Below are 16793 nucleotides of genomic sequence, written 5' to 3'. Positions count from 1 at the left end.
CCGGAGCAACAGCATGTGCCCCTCGAGGAACACAAGAAGGAAAGGAAGATTCACGTATGTTTAATGCGTATAAAGGCAAGCACAGTCCCGAATTCAACAGCCACGTTCTGTACAATTCATAGGGTGGGCCTGAGGGCAAGGGGAGAGGCCACAGAACCCACATGGAACATGTACAAAAATAACTTACACAGCAGCCCCCACCTGCAGGGATGACGAAGGTCTCGCCCCGGCCCCCAGGGCTGGGGACACACTATAAAGTGGCACCACGGTGCTAACCAGCGCGGGCCAAGGTGCTAGTTGGGGAGGAGGCGCCAGTCCGGGGGGCGGGGGGCTATGAGGAGGCCTTGAGGCGGTTGGCAGCCGAGCGCGAGCTCAGCAGCTTGTCCACCATGGCGCGGGCGTAGCGCAGCCGGCTGGCCAGCTCCTTGGAACAGCCATACTCCTCCAGGAGGCTCAGGCGGTATGTGCGGAAGTCCCGCTTCTCGTCGATGTAGGTTACGGCGGCCATCAGTGGGCACAGGATGAGTTTGGTGTGGTCCTGTGAGGGAGAGGGCAAGAAGATGGACAGAGGGGGTTATTGGTGATTGAAGACCCCAGCTGCTACTGTGTGTTGGCAGTAGAGGGAAGATGGGCCAGCTGGTGGGAGGGGGACACGTTTATTTCTTTCTACTGCTTCTGCCAAGGATGGGTCCATGCCCCCCACTCCCCACCCAATTCCGTGGGCTGGCAGAGAGGCACAGACACCCTACCCCAGCCTTCCAGGGCCCAGCTCACCTGGAAGAAGTTGATCTGCACACAGCCATTACTGAGGTGCAGGATGATGGCGCTGCGGGTACGGAACCAGGTCCGCAGGTAGGGGAGCCGGGCCAGCTCGTCACCTTCCCGAGGCGTGATGTTGGCGCCCGCCTTCAGCAAGTGCTCGCTCATGTAGTTTCGGAAATACTTCAGGAGGGTGATCTGGTTGGAGGGTGAGAGAGGGAGTCGAGTCAGAGCCTGTCCCCGGGCACAGCCCTCACTCTGCAACACAGGACCGCACAGGCCAGCCAGCGCTCACCTTCTTTATCAAGGAGTTGGGGTGGGACCTCACGGTGAGGTAGGACTCTGAGCCGTCGCGCTCGATGTACTGTAGGCTGTCGCCGTCACTGTAGAGGATGAGGCGCGTGGAGTCGTTGAAGAGCACCCCGACGCTGTTGTCGCACAGCTGATACCCTAGTGGTGAGGGGGAGGAGACCTCAGAAAGCGGGAGGAGGGGCAGAGAGGGCCTTGGAAGCTGGAACTAGGAGGCCTGGGATGCAGACAGCAGAGTGTTGAGGAAAGAGGACCCAAGAGTTAAGAAAAGCAAGTGCCTGTAACAACTCGGAGGGTCTCGAGCTACCCACCCACCTGGGAGAAACCTACCGAGGCCATACTTGTCCGAATAGTCCACCCACTTGCTGACCCAGAAGATGGGGATGCAGGCAGGGTCCTCGGCCTCCTCTGGGACAGAAACAGACAAGACAACCAGTCAGGACAAGCCTCTTCCCCTCTGATGTGCTCGGGTGGCCCACACCAGGGAACTCGGTCCAGAGGCCTGGGGCCCCAGAGGAGAGCAGAGCCGGGCCTCTGCCATCAAGCAGCTTAGACAGGCAGCACTGAGACAGAAAGTCACAGTGCAGCCGAGTCTACCTGTGCGTTCAGCTGAGCCGTTTAGCAAAGGCCCACTGTGTGCCAGGTGCCGTCACAGGCATAGTGAGCAAAGACAAAACCTACTTCCCGGAGCCTGCAAACTGGCTCCAGGGCTAGAGACCAATCAAAATAAATATGCACAGAAATGTAAGTTACTTATAACTATCATGGTGAGAATCAGTGAGTTTTGAGTGATTAAAAAGTTTTAAGAGAAGCTAATTTCAGATGTATGAAAATGTGATGTTCCATGCATGCTATAATCCCCTCTTTCAAATACAATAAACAAATGTGGAAACTTCATGTTAGATGGGAAGTGTTGTGGAGAAAACATAAAGCAGGTAAGGGGGAGGAGAAATGCTAGGGGTTGGGGGCAGGGAGATGCTCACAGAGGTAATGCTGGTAGAAGCACGTGAAGGGGTGAGTGTCAGCCATGCAGGGATCTGGATGAAGCGAGTGCTGGGGGAAGGAAGCGGTGTGAGCAAAGGTCCTGAAGCTGGAGCACGCCTGGGTCTATTATTCCCACTGTCTTGAGGCCACAGAGGAATTCCCTAAGCAGAAGAGAGAGTGTGTGCAGAAGCACACAGCCAGCATATGGAGCTGCTGAAAGGTGGGGCACTTGTGGAGACAGAACAGATGAGTCACAAAAAGAAAGGAGAGGCCTGACCATGGAGGGCCTGAGCCAGGAGGCCAACTTCCCTGGGCTGTAATGTATAGGAAACAGGAGAAGGAAAGGCATTGTGGAGCTGGGGGCCTGGACAAGCTGCCAGCATTCTGGGGCTGAGACCTCCCTGCCCTCTCCAGGTGCCCTGCCCCAGCGCCCACCTTGCCTCACCAGCCCCCGCTCCGAGGGCTTGGAGGCGTTGACGCTGTGCAGCTGCTGCAACATGTCGCCGAGATGGCAGTCGACGGGCTCACTGGCCTCCCGCACCACTGGTTCCTCTTTCTCCCGGGGACGTTCAGGCATGGGGTTCTCCGTGCCTGTAAGGAGAGCAGACATGGGCATTAGTTAGGCACAAAGGCTGCAGGATTTTAGGGCCTGGGACCCCAACCACAGCTCGAGAAGCTCTTTACGCTGCCACTGCTTTAGGCAAGCAGCAGGTTATTAGAGCAGGAGCTGCCCTGCTGGCTTCATGGCCACACACAGCCATAATGCTTCAGACACTCAGGCCTCTGACCCAATGCTGGGCCCTGTTGGGCACCTCTGGTCTTGAGCAGCTTGGAGCTGCCTGGCTTCAATCTAAGAATGAAAAGCATCTTCTGTATCCAGGAAAATGGGAGGGCTCAGTAAATTGCAACCCATAAGTTGGCCTAACAGGCATTTAATGAAAACATAAGAGGTTTCCCCCATAAAATCTGCTTTATGTACTTATATGTGACTGAAATCTAAAAAGATACACCCTGAAGTTTTAAGACTAGGTGTATTTGGGTGGTGGAATCATGGATGATTTTTATTGCCTTTTATGCTTAAAAGTTTAATTCTTTCCCAACCAACATGAAATTCTTAAAATATTTAAAGATCTGAATTTTCAATTAAAAAAAATCTATGCTATGATAAAGACTTAAGTTTGAAAGAATAGAATATTTGAGACTTGCTTTAAAAACTCTAGCAAGAGAATTCCCTCAGCTCTTTCACTGCCGTGAGTTCAGTACCTGGTTGAGGACCCACAAACCACAGGGAAGAGGAAACAAAACAAAACCTCCCCCCACCCCCCAAAATATCTAGCAGAAAGAAAAGGAAGAAGGTGGAAATGATAAAAACAAGTATAGGCAGACAATGATAATTATTAAAAACAGATGATGAAAAATGGGATTTATGTATTTCCCAAAAAGGTCATTCTACTTCTGGGTTTTGCTTTATGTCCAAAATCTAAAACTAAAAAAAAAAGCAATCCTTTAAAATAACAATATTATCTTATAGCTCTAAGAATAAATATCCATGAGTCCATATCAACCAAATAAATGAATGGGAGAGAAGTGACAGCTCTTCCTTACAGAAGAATTTTGATTAATAGATGATAATTTTGATTAATAGATGACAATAGAAAAATCACCATTAGAATACCACAGTAATAACTGCTGCTGCATCCACCATGGATGCTAACATCAGTGAGCTGAAGTCTGAGAAGCAGTATTCTCTCAGAGAAGCTCCCCATGGGGCTTAAATTAATCACCGAAGGAAAATCAGTAACTATGCAGTGGAGGCACCACCTTAACCAAGTGATCACCATTCAAAGGAAATACTCATATAATCAAAGAAAATATCAAAAATTAAAGCAAAAAGAAAAAGGTAATCCTTAAAACAGCAGTGTCATAACTGAAATGAACTCATAAAGTTGTGCTATATCCACACAGAGAAATAAAGTATTTCAAGTGGCTTTTCTTGGGGTTTGTGTGTGTGTATGTGTGTGTGTGTGTGAGAGAGAGAAATATAGTCTAAGGACAAAAAGAACTGCATGGAAATAAACATAGTTTCATAACATACTTTATATATGTTGAAAATTCATGTATACCGTGTAAGCAAACAAAGTTTTCATTGTAAGAGAAAAAGAAATACAAGCATAAAATTAAAGTAAAAATCCTATAATATTAAATTAGATACTTACAAATTACCAAAAGAGAATTAAAGTAGTAATTTCACAGTGGAGAAAAAGACTGCTGAAGGACAAGTTTGCATCAATTTCAATTTCCTGAACTTGATAACTATGTCCTGTGCTGTGGTTACATAAAAGAATTGTTTTTAGGAAATACACAGTGAAGTACTAAGTAGTAAAGGCCAGAATGTTTGGGTCAAAAACAATACACACACATACAATGAGAGATAAAGCAAATGTAGAAAAATGTTAATTGGTGGACCAAAGGGGGTACAAGATACAGGAGGATTTTGTCTATTCTTATACTTTTCATATTTTGAAATAATATCAAAATAAAACACTCAAAAATGTGAATCAGAAATGGTGTAAATCCAAGGTCACCCCCCACCCCAGTTATGTATTTTCTAATTCTGCTCTCTGAAGAGACCTAGAAACAATGACAAACCAAGCAATGAGATGCGCTTTTGTAAGAAAATGTCCATCCTTTTAGAGAGATGCGCACGGAAGTTCCTGGGGGTAAAATGGCAAGATGTCTGGAATTAACTTCAAAAATACTTCAAAGGAACAAACAAGGAGCGATGAAGCAAACATTACAAATCTTAGTAAGTGTTGACTGTGGTGGCGATGTGGGTCCCACGTACATTGTGCTCCATATGTGTACCTGAAGCTTCCCAACATTTTTCCCAATGAACCATGCAGGGCGATATCAGCGATTTAAAAAAACAAAATGTTAAGAATTGTTCAGGCATGGCATTTAGCCACTCTCTTCTCTCAGGACATGACAGGTCTGATTCAGTTACAGTAAGGTCTGTCTTTCCTGACTGGGCTATGGGGAAAGGCGTTTGCCACATGAGGATGGGGACCATGGATTCAAAGACTGGGGCCTGTCCTACTGCACACCGGAGCTTTGGGGACCATCCAGTCACACACTGAGGCAGGCAAGGCTGTCTACCCACACTCTGGTTTACCTTTATTGAGGACGGTGAGAGGCTTCCGGTTGCTGGGGTCCAGGCTACTGGGAGCGATTGAAAACCTCGGTGGAATGGTGAGGCAGGTGATGGGGAGGCGGGCAGGGATATAGCCGGAAGTGAAAAACTCGTCATTGAGCAGCTCGTGAATGGTTGGGCGGGCAGTGGGATCTGGCTGAAGCATCTTCTTGATGAGGGAGGAGGCCACAGGGTTGATGTGCTGAAGGGGAGATGGGGAGTCATAAGCAGGATATGACACGGGACCTGGCTGCTGCACCACAACCCCCTACCCAGCCTCAAATACACCATGTTCAGTGGCTATAAATGTCCCAAGTTTCCACTGGCAGGTTTCCTAAGTTGACAAGTTGCTCACCACTAGAACAGCACTTGAAAACAAAGGCTTGGAGGTCATAAAGACCTGGTATAAGTCCCCGTTCTGTCCCTTAACACCAGCTGTGCCAACCAACCCAACTTTCTGGGCCTCTGTATCTTCATCTATAAAGTGGGGACACAGCACCAAGCTTGGAGCCCTGGTAAGAAGACCCAACCCAGGGTAGGTCAAATGCACAGTAAGCCTAGCATCAACTATGTACTTACTATCTACCAGCAAAATACTGTAAGCACTTCATGTAAATGAACTCACTTAACCCTCAGAGAAACACCCAAGGAGTGAAGCTCTCTAGTACCACCCCTCTTTTGCAGATGAGGAAACAGGCACAGAGAAGTTAAGTGCCTAAGATACATCCCGAGTGAGTGGTGGAGCCAGTACCCACACAGAGGCAGAGTCAGGGGCAACCCCCACACTTGGAACCACTCTGCTCGGCCCAATAATTGACCCTCTGTAACAGATTCAGCCCATCTGTCCTGATGGAGACAGGGCTCTTGGCTTCACATAAGACAAAGATGCCAAACTGGGAAGCAGCTGTGTGCCAGACTGCTGCAGACTATCCCTCCCAATGCACTCCTGCTGGTGTCTGCAAAAGCACGCCACTGTGCCTTCACGGTGGCTCGCGATTCTGTGAGCACTCGCCGTGTGCAAGATGCTCTAGGGCAGGGACTCCATTTTACAGACGGGCAACTGCAGCTCAGAAGACTCAGGCCATTTGTCCATTGTGATCTGGCTAAAAAGTGGCAGAGCCCATCTGAACCAAGACAGTCCACTGCCAGGCTAAGCAGCACTTCTCCGTCTGCCCCCTACTCCAGCTCTTTCTCTCTGTTTTACACATCTTTTGGGTTATCTGCCCAACCGTTGAGAGCCTACAAACTCTCATCCCAAGAAAAACTGTTTCTGTGCACATGCGTCCGACTCTGTATGCAATTTCAGACAGGACCCTCTAAAGCTCTTACGCTTACCCTAGGGGTGGCATTGACCCATCTCTTTCCCCAGGATATGGCTGGGCTCCGTAAATCACTTGGTGGGGGAGGAATTAAATAAAACAAATGTAAACTTAAAGTGGTTTTAGTCACCTTGGGAATACTGTATTCATTGTTCTTGATCCGGAGGTAGGTCTCTTTTAGGCAAGAGGTCTCAAAAGGTGGCTTGCCCACTAACAAGGTATACCTGTAAGCACAAGGAGGGATTTGGCTCAAGGCTCCCAACCAAAACCCAGATGCAGGGAGGAATCCTCCCAGGGCCAGAAAGGAAGTCAGACATCTTTTGGGCATTCACTGTGACTCTGGGGCCCCAGAGGACAATTCACAAGTTCACTAACCAGCCCCAGGAGCCACAAACTGGCAGGGAGGTGCCCTTGGTAGAATACAGGTGATGAGACTGGGTTCTAAAATCAGTGACTTTTTAGCTATAGCCTGTGGTAATCTAGGAGCCAGAGGCTGCTGGATAACATGGAGCAGGTCCAAGCAGGGGCCACTTGCTCCTTCAGAGGCAGCCCCACAGTTAACAATTCTGTACTTTAGGCTACAAGTTTTCATGTGGGAAATTCCAATGCAAAGAAGTAGGAAAGCCATTTCTAACTCTCCAGTATCCAGGGAACAACAAAAGGGGTAACACCTGAACAGGCCAACCTCTGCCCACCACCCACCTCTGATGGCCTTGACCCAGACGGACCACAGGACCTCCTCCTGCCAGCACCACTCCTGGCCTAATTCTTCCCACCCAATGCTGCTTTTTAGATCAGTGGTTCTAATACTTTATTGTGCATGGAAATCACTCAAGGGTCTTAAAATACAGATTGTGATCCAGTTAGCCTGGGTCTTGAGATTCTGCGTAACAAGTTCCTAGGTGATGCTGCAGCTGGTCTGCCATATTAGAGCAAGTTTGTGGAGACATTCCCTCCCTCATTCCCTGAACCCACAGCCTAGGCTGCAGGAATCCTACAGGATATACCAATTCAGCAATGAGGCTTCCTTCGGAGGCCATCTGTCCTCTGGAGCAGCCTTTCCAAAGGCGGAAAGGTCTGCAGGATAAAGTCTATCAAGTTAGAAATGTCCAGAAAGTCCCTTGCTGAGACTGGTGGGTCCTGAGACAACTCCCAACTTACATGATGCACCCAATGGACCATACGTCCACCTCGAAACTGTGCCCCTTCTTGCTCAGCACCTCAGGAGCTATGTAATTAGGAGTCCCGCACAGGGTCTTCTTCCGTTCCCCGTCATACTCCACTTTGGTTGCCAGTCCAAAATCCCCTGGGACAGAGGGAGGAAGATGGAGGCTCAGATGCCAGCTTCTGTCGTCTGTCAATGCAGACAGCTGGTTCAGATGTAACCATCAAGACCCAGGGTCAAGTGATCTCTCAAAGCCTCTAGTCTTTGTGTACGGCGAGGCTTACCCAGGAATCCTCCCACCATGCTGGCCCTAGGGAGGGGCCTCCCAAAGACCCTCTTCACCCCTCCCCTTAGAAAGGGGGGGGGTTACTTCTAAAAGGGAACTGACAGGGATAGCAAAACTCAAATGCCTTCAGGGATTAAGCAAGTAAATGTCAAGATGGCTACTTGGCAAGTTTGTGAGGAAGTGATACAGAGGGGTGGAGACTGTGGCAAAGCATAGGGCATCTAAAGGGAATAGCTGCTGTTCAGTACAGCAAAGAGCTGTCCTGAGGGAACGCTACCCCTGTACTGTTGGAGCTCTGTACTGCTGGAGTGTTTAAAAGGAGCTCCAAATTCAAAATTTTACATCAAGGCGCTCAGTTTAAAAAAGTGAAAATGAGGGGCTTCCGTGATGGCTCAGTGGTGAAGAATTCACCTGCCAATGCTGGAGAAAAGGTTCCATTCGTGGTTGGTGAGGATCCCACATGCCACAGAGCAACTAAGCCCATGTGCCACAACTACTGAACCTGTGCTCTAGAGCCCTGGAGCCACAACTGCTGAAGCCTGCACACCTGGAGCCTGTGCTTCACAACGAGAAGCCACTGCAATGAGAAACCCGCACACTGCAATGCAGAGTAGCCCCCACTCACCGCAACCAGAGAAAGGCATGCAGCAGCGGAGACCCAGTGCAGCCAAAAATAAGTAAATTAAAAAAATTTTTTTAAAAAGTGAAAACAAATCCAAATTCTTAAAAAAACAAAACAAAACTGTATAGAAGAACACACCCCCCAAAGCACATCTGCAGACAAGACACTGGTTTGTAGCTCTTTAAGTTCCCGTCCTAAAGACAGGATTCTAGAGGCAATCAACAGCCCAGACTTCCTACCATCCTCCTCCTCCCTCCCTTGTCTCTTTCCAAATTTCCTCTCCCCCACCCTCCCTCCCAGCTCCTCCTCATCCCCACTGCATGTCAAGTGCCCCTGCAGTCCCAGCTCCTTACCTATTTTCACCTCCAGATCCTCGTTCAGGAAGAGATTGCCCAGCTTGAGGTCTCTGTGAATAACGCGGTTTCCGTGCAGGTACTGGCAGCCCAGGACGATCTGCCGCAGGTAGTAGCGGGCCTCGGGCTCCGTGAGAGCTTTCCTCCGCTTGTGCAGCTCCAGGAGAGACTGGGAGCAGGAGGGAAGGAGAAATGGGAGCCGGTGCTCAGACCCAAGGCAGGGAGGGGGTGTCATTAGGTAAAGGCAGCCAGTACCCTACTACCCATTTCTTCTCCAGGACAACTATGATCCAGACTCCCCTCCAAACCAGGCCGCAACAGTTCATAGCAACCCTCTCCCACTGGCTCCCTCCCAAGTCCCTTACCTGGGACCCCTCTCTCAGCCCACTCCGGAAGCTCAGAGTCCCCAGTATCCCGGTCCCGGAACTCTCGGCAGCAACAGGTCCCTTTCCTACCTCTCCCCTCCCCCGGAAGCTCTGAAGTCTGGCTCCAACTACCCTCTGCCTGACCCAACCCCACTCCGGAAAGTGAGGGTCCGCAATACCCCTTACCTAGCAACTCCGGAAGCCCTGGCGTCCATAAGCAAGGTTTTCCCGCACCTCCCCCAATCCACCCAACTCCTAGCGTCCAGAAGCCGCCTTCCCTAGAGGCCCCAAGTGCCAAGAACCTTCTCTCTCCCTAAGACTTTCTCCATTTCCAGTTCCAGGTTCCCAGCACCTCTTCCCCAGCAGCTCCGAGCCCCGGGGCGCCCCTTCCCCAGCAGCTCCGGTTCCCGGCGCCCCAACCCCTGCCCCCAGGGCAGTTCCAGTTCCCCAGCAGTGACACTCACCCTCCGGCGGCAGAGCTCCAACACCACGAACACGAAGTCGTTGTCTTCGAAAAAGCCGTGGAAGCCGACGACGTGCTGGTGAGCGAGGCTGCGGTGAATGGATATCTCCATGGACATCTTCTCCTTTTGGTGCGGTTTGAGCAACAGCGACTTAGGCACGATCTTGCCCGCGAACACCTCCTTAGTGTCCGCATCCGAAATCTCAAAGCACTTGGCAAAGCCACCCTTCCCCAGAAAGCGACCCCGTAGATAGCGCCGCCGGCTGCGAGGGTCCACTAGGACCTCCGGGATCTCCTTCGCTGGCGCGGCGGCCGTCGGAGCCCCGGGAGCTGCAACTCCGGGCGCTTTCCCTGGGTCGGCTGGTGCCCGCCCCAGCTTCCCTGCAGTTGCCGCCGCACTCATGTTCCCGGAGTTGCCCAGCGGACCTAGCAGGCTCTAGGCAGAGGCTTGGCACGGCTCTGCCTCTCCTCGAATTCAAACGCGGCGCCGGGAACGTTACAAGAGCCTACGCGCTACTGATTGGCCGCGGGGATTTAAAATCCAAACCCGCCCGCCGCGCGGCACTCTGGGAGCGCTCGGCACTGCAGCCGCCTTTAAACTCTCACCCAGCCCCTGGGAGGAGCTTGATTGGCAGGGATGGCGGACGGAAGACACGTGGGATGCCTGGGAAACCATAGCTGCAGTGGGGTTGCTGAGACCCCGCCCCAGAAGAGGGGGAGTTCAGGGTTTCTCCTTTCTCGGCAGCAGGGGAAGCGCCTGCAGTTCGCGAGTACCTCCTCCAGGAAGCTTTTCTCAGCACCTTCCTCCACCCCCCACCTCGCCTTCTAGATTATAAGCTCTTGAGGACAGAGGCCTAGCATGAGAGACTGCATGGGGGAGCCCTAATATCAGCCTCGGAAGTCACCAGCTGTCTTCCAAATCACCCCATAAACTAAAATCGAAGTATAAAGAGGATGCTTGCCAGGCAAACGCACCTTCCAGACAAACCCCCTACTCTTCTTCAAATAACAGCAGGGGCCACCAGCATCATCAACACCTGGGAGCTTGTTAGAAAGGCAAAGCTTCAGGCCTCAACGCAGACCCCCCCAATTCAGAATCTACCCAGTGATTCCCACACACTGAAGTTTGAGAAGTGCAGTACCAGAACCCCACCACCCCCGCCAGGGTCATTCTGCAAGAAAATTGTCTGGCTGGCTCACTGCTCTATCTCCCAGTGCCTAAAATGGTGGACCCTCAATTGTTTTGTAAGAGGGAAAGATGACAGGTTGGCAGAATGCCTGGCAAACTGGTAAGCCAAGGTCAAATTTGGCTGCAGAGGTGTTTTGTTTGGTCTTTCACTTTTTAAAATTTGGATTCATAGACAGGACTGAAAAAATCAAGAGCGCTCACATAAAAATTAAGCTTTGTGGCTTTTCCTTAAGAAAAAACTATTAGCTGTTGCAACTCTATGCTTAACATACCTTCCCAGTTTGTCAGAGTTCCCTGCTAACCCTCCTTTGCCCCTTTGCCTTTCTGGCTTCCACAGATACTTAAGTGGCAACCCTGAGAATCACTCAAGTTATAAGCCCAGCATCCTATGATGTCTTTGCTGCTGCTGCTTAGTCGCTTCAGTCGTGTCCGACTCTGTATGACCCCATAGACGGCAGCCCACCAGGCTCCCCCATCCCTGGAATTCTCAAGGCAAGAACACTGGAGTGGGTTGCCATTTCCTTCTCCAATGCTAGGAGTCAGCAAAAGTCAGTCATCTCACAGTTATCTCTTACATAACTCCCAATAAACTCAGAGGCAATGAAGACATCTTTCCTACCCCATGTCCCAAGCACTCAGCACAATGCCTGGCAAAAAGGAGTGACTAAAATGCTTTATAAAAAAAAGGAAGTTTTTTTTTAAATTATTATTTTTTAATCCCTGTGGTGTGTAATATTGTTTTATCTTTTTATAAAGTTGAATCTATGTACCAAAAAAGTATATATCTGTTAATTGGACAGCTCAGTGAATTTTCACAAAATGAGTACACCTCATGTAAGCAGCACCTCATGTGAGCTCAGTGAATTTTCACAAAATGAGTACACCTCATGTAAGCAGCACCCAGACTGAGAAAGAGTACACGACCAACAACCCCGTAAGTCCCCCTTGTGCCCTGTGTTGGGGGGCCCCAAGACCATCCCCCTACAGGACTCAGCATATAGTCCTACTCATAGATGGCTAGGATTTATTACAGTGAAAGGTTATGAAGCAAAATCAGCCAAGGGAAAGGTGCACAGAGCAAAATCCAGAGGAAACCAGGCACAAGCTTCCCAAAGTCTTCTCCCAGTGGAGTCAGTCACACAGGACACACTTAATTCCTCCAGCAATGAGTGTGACAACATGTGTGAAATGTTATCTACCAGAGAAGCTCATTAGAGACTCCAGCCCAGGGCTTTTCTGGGGCTTGGTCACACAGGCACCCTCTGCCTGTAACACACCAAAATTCTACATTCCTGGAAGGAAAGCAGGCATGCAGCATAAACCACACTGTTTACACAGTTTAAGTTCAGTAAGCAACTCCTATCATTTAGGGAATGGTGAGAACTCTCCTGAAATTCAAGAACCCAGATGCCAGCTGAGGGCCAATCTTCCAGCTGATGGCACTGGGAGCTTTCCTTCAGGAAAAGGGGAAAGTTTCCAGAATATTTCTGAGAAATGAAGATCATAAATGCTCTCCCCGGCCCCCAAAGCTCCCTAGGTGCCAGGCTTTTGATCAGCAGTACTAACCTGACATTTTTTCAATAATCTTTTATTCTCATCCAGGCCTTTCCTCCAGAAGGGCTGTGTGCAAGAGACATGGGAATAATTTTGAAGATAAATATTTTAATATAATTTAACCAGAAAAATATTCAGGAATTGATCAGGATATGTTATGGGCTGAACTGTGTTTTCCCCAAATTATATGCTGAAGTCCTAACCTCCAGTACAGAATGTGACTGTATTTGGAGATATGGCCTTGAAAGAGGTGATTAAAGTAAAATGGGTGGGCCCTATCCAATATGACTGGTGTTCTTATAAGAAGAGATTAAGACACAGACAGACAGAGGGGCAACCATGTGAAGATATAGTGAGAGAAGGCTGCCAGCTGCAGGCCTAGGAGACAGGCCTTAGGAGAAACGTGCCAACTGCTTGCTCTTGGACTTCTAGTCTCTAGGACTGTGAGAAAATATATTTCGATTTTTTAAGCCATCCAGTCTGTGCTATTTTGTTATTGCAGCCCTAGCACACTAATAGAGGATGAAGTCCTCAATGTAAAAATTTTCATAGTGGGTTTATATAACCTTCCACCCCTTTTTCCCAGAGACAGCCTAGAAAAGATCAGTCCTTTTCCAGAGACAGCTACACCAGAGCAGTCACTCTGCCTTACAAGGTGTGTGTACAGAGGGGAAAGTGAGGAGGCGGAGTAAGCCTTTCAACCCGTAGTAGTAAAGTTGCAGTTCACCCAGGAGGCTGAGCACACAAATCAAAAGCATCGAGTCACCCCCAGGGAAGGCCCAGATCTGATATGTCAAAAGCAGGAGGCGGCCGGCGGTCAGAGTCCCTGTGATGTGCCCTCCTCCAACTTGCAGGTTTTGGGAGGGATCACAAGTCAGGATGCAATCAGCCTCTGCATTAGACATAAACGAGCTGATCAGCAGCTTGTTTTGGACGGTCCCATCAAAGAATGGCTCCTTCCTGTGGGCATTAGTATGTGACCCAGTCGGTACAGCCAGCATCCACGATGTATGCTGTCATCATTTAGAGCTCCAGAGAGGGGCCCTAAATCTCCAGTGGTCCCCGAGTCTGCCTGAGTTCTGCTCAGGGAGCCTGGGTCTGCTTTCAGTTCAGCACTGCTCCTTGGGAAGCTGAAAGAGTGTACTGACAGCCAGCGTCAGGTTTCAGCTTAGAGTGAGGTCCAGGCAACGAGGGTCAGTGAACTGGGGATTCCAATCAAGGTGGGTACTTTTCTTCAGCAAAGGCGTGCTGCAGTGCCAGACAGCATGGTACCCCTTTTGTCAGTCTCAGAGTCCAAACTGACCCATTCAAAAACATGCATATCAGACTGGACAATCATCAACCTCTAAGGGTCAGACATCTGATTTCAACAAGGGCCAATTAGAAACTTAACTAATTGCTTTTTCAAAATCCAAATGTGTATTTCTATTCAGAGAGTACCTCTCTTCTTATGTTGTCACCCTCTTTCCAGAGGTTTCAACAGACACAAATCATAGCAAAAATCATCAGGTATGGAGACTTGTTCTGGCTCTAAAAATCCAAAGAATTTAAATTCCAACCTACCTATGGATAGGAAAAGCAAGGAAGCTATACCCCAGCAATACCTTCTTAATTTAAATGTTGTATGTTTGAGATGGCTCCACTAGCACTTATGGAATTACAAGCATGTAACATTATAAATCAATTTTATCTTATCTCCAGATAAAATGGCCACAAAATACAAAGCCATTTTTTAAAAACTTCCCCTTTTTTCTCATTGCAAATGTACTCAAACCCCTAGTAGTAAATTCAGCAATGTACAGGGTTATCATCACAGGCCAGCAGTGTTTACTCTTTGCTGCACAGGCCCCCTTTCAGTAATACCCCCCCACCAAGGATATCCACTATCATACATTTTTAAGCAACAGATTCAACCAATTAAAAAAAAATTAGGGAATTCCCTGGTGGTCCAATGACTGGGTCTCCCAGCTTTCACTGCCAAGGGCACAGGTTCAATCCCTGGTCGGGGAACTAGGATCCCACAAGCCTCAGGGCATGGTCAAAAAAATTTTTTTTTTAATTTAAAAAGTTAAGACTGTTTTTCATTCGTACATGCAAAGGCCTGTTGAGCACCCATTTGCATGTATGTTTTATTTATTTCATTCAGGAACACTTATTAAAAAATTTATGAAGCATTAAAGAAACTTAATTCCCTTTCAGCCATCCTTTAACAACTGTTTTCATATTCCATTCTAGTCCTTATCAACAGGGAGTTTCAAATTTATATAGCTGCAACTGTGTCATGTTAATACAATCTATCTGCATGGTATCAGTAATAGTAACACTAACAGTGAGCCTTTATGGACTTACTATATTCCAGGTACGGGGCTAAGAGCTTTATAGAGATAATTTCTTTTAATCCACACAAAGACCCTAGGAGAAAAGGATTACTTTTCCCACCTAAAGATAAAGAAATGAGCACTTCTACATCAGGTTACTTGCCTAAGGTCATGCAGGCAGGAGGTAGCAAGCTTGAATTCCAACTCAATTCTGCTGACTCCAAAGCATACCTGTTGGCACACTGCCTCTCAGGGCCTTGTTGTTCTGGGAAGAACCAAATCCCAGGGCTTCCCTGGTGGCTCAGCGGTAAAGAATCTGCCTGTCAATGCATGAGACACTGGCACTGAGACAATCCCTGGTCCAGGAAGATCCCACATGCCTAGGAGCAACTAAGCTCGTGTACTGCAGCTATTGAGCCTGTGCTCTAAAGCCCAGGAACTGGAACTACTGAGCACGTGTGCCCTAGAGACCATGCTCTGCAACAGGAGAAGCCACTGAAATGAGAAGCCTGAGCACTGCAACGAAGAGTAGATGCCCTGCTCTTCGCAACTAGAGAAGAGCCCGTGCACAGTAACAAAGATACAGCACAGTTCAAAAATAAATAAATAACATTATTTTAAAAAAGAACCAAATCCCAGACTCCTTTGGTTCACTAGCTCACTCACTCACTCATTCACTCCTACCAAAAAGCAATATGATATGCTTAAACTCACGGTCTGAAGAAACCCCGGGTTCAAACACCATGTGACTTCAGCAAGTGACTGAACCTCTCTCTGCCTCAATTTCCAGGTCTATAAAACAGGGATGGTTACGGTGCCCTTCTCCTAGGATTCTATCTAGAAGATGACATGCCTATCTCCTAAGGTTTTCGTGGAGAAATTCTAAGAGGAATCTCTTAGAATAATGTTTTTATTATTACTGAAATAAAAAGAACCTGTACCTAATCCCAGGGAGCTCGGAGTCTTCAACAGGACTTTCCAGTTCCTGGGCCTCTCGAATTTCCATACTTCTCCCCTCTCCTCTGGTCATACTGTTTCCTCAGCCTCTTGCTACTTCCATTGAAAACCAGAAAGTCCAACCAGCAGATATGAAAGGCTGTGATGAATGTAGCTAAAGAAAAGTTGGCAGGGCCAAGAAAACCCACACAGGCTTCAGATTTAGGATCAAAGTCAGAGAGGAGTGAACACCATTCCTGTGTCTCTTTCTTGAATGATTTTCGTATGCACAACCATCTGCCTGGTATCCAATGGCCTTGGAGGTACAGAACAAGCTGTTCAGTCTCCTTGGGGAAGCAGGATGTCCTGGGCCGCCTCTTCTCACTTTAGGATCCAGGTCAGAGTGCATAACGAGAATAGGTGTGGCCAACATGCAGCAGAAACTTCAAGAAAGCAAGGGATAACCAACAGAGCAGCAAGTGCAGTCCTCAGGTTAAGGGCTTTGCTGCATAAAACATGGACTTTGCAGCCAGATAAGACTTGGCTTTGATTCCAGCTCAGCCATTTATTAGCTATGTGATATTGGGCAAATTTACCTAACCTCTCTTAAGATTGGCCTCCTTGACACTGTATGCTGGGTTGTAAAAATCCCTACTTTTTTTTGACAGTTGGGAGGAGTAAAGGTTTTCTAATAAGTGTCTGACACCCCACAGATACAAAGCAAGGAAGGGTGATTTCTTTGCCCTGCCTTTTCTTTGTGATGAAGGGAAAGATGATAGGGAAAGATGGTCTTAATTTCACTTTAAATTTTTAAAAATATATAGGAATGCCACACCTTACACTATAAAGGGTTCACTTCCTAACAACAGTGTAAGACATACATAAGGGGCCAGGACACAAGATCACCAGGTCAGGAAGATCCCCCAGAGCGGGGGATGGCAACCCATTCCAGTATTCTTGCCTGGAGAATCCACGGACAGA

The 16793-nt window shown here is 48.3% G+C and overlaps 1 protein-coding gene across 1 annotated transcript; it reads right to left on the bottom strand.

Moving 5' to 3' along the window:
- Nucleotides 1-44: 44 nt before the first annotated feature.
- On the bottom strand, nt 45-11334 carry PLK1 (polo like kinase 1). Its single transcript, XM_055561587.1, has 10 exons — nt 9817-11334; nt 8988-9156; nt 7723-7867; nt 6692-6785; nt 5225-5444; nt 2488-2643; nt 1399-1476; nt 1055-1209; nt 775-957; nt 45-538 (listed from the first exon to the last, which is right to left on the bottom strand). Exons 1-10 carry the CDS (start codon nt 10216-10218, stop codon nt 332-334), a joined length of 1809 nt encoding a protein of 602 aa, XP_055417562.1. The 5' UTR covers nt 10219-11334; the 3' UTR covers nt 45-331.
- Between the last annotated feature and the right edge of the window lie 5459 nt (nt 11335-16793).

The sequence above is a fragment of the Bubalus kerabau genome, chromosome 23 (assembly GCF_029407905.1).
Source record: "Bubalus kerabau isolate K-KA32 ecotype Philippines breed swamp buffalo chromosome 23, PCC_UOA_SB_1v2, whole genome shotgun sequence".
NCBI lineage: Eukaryota > Metazoa > Chordata > Mammalia > Artiodactyla > Bovidae > Bubalus > Bubalus kerabau.
Note: the sequence above shows the minus strand (reverse complement) of the source record. Positions and strands in the feature narration are given on the sequence as shown.

Bases quoted from the DNA above. Each gene is read 5' to 3' on its own strand.
- PLK1 (XM_055561587.1), bottom strand. From the start codon at position 10,218: ATGAGTGCGGCGGCAACTGCAGGGAAGCTGGGGCGGGCACCAGCCGAC. The intron at 2,644-5,224 runs GTAAACCAGAGT...CTCTCCTTACAG, and splicing joins TCTCACCGTCCTCAATAAAG to GCACGGAGAACCCCATGCCT. The intron at 539-774 runs GTGAGCTGGGCC...TCTCCCTCACAG, and splicing joins TGCAGATCAACTTCTTCCAG to GACCACACCAAACTCATCCT.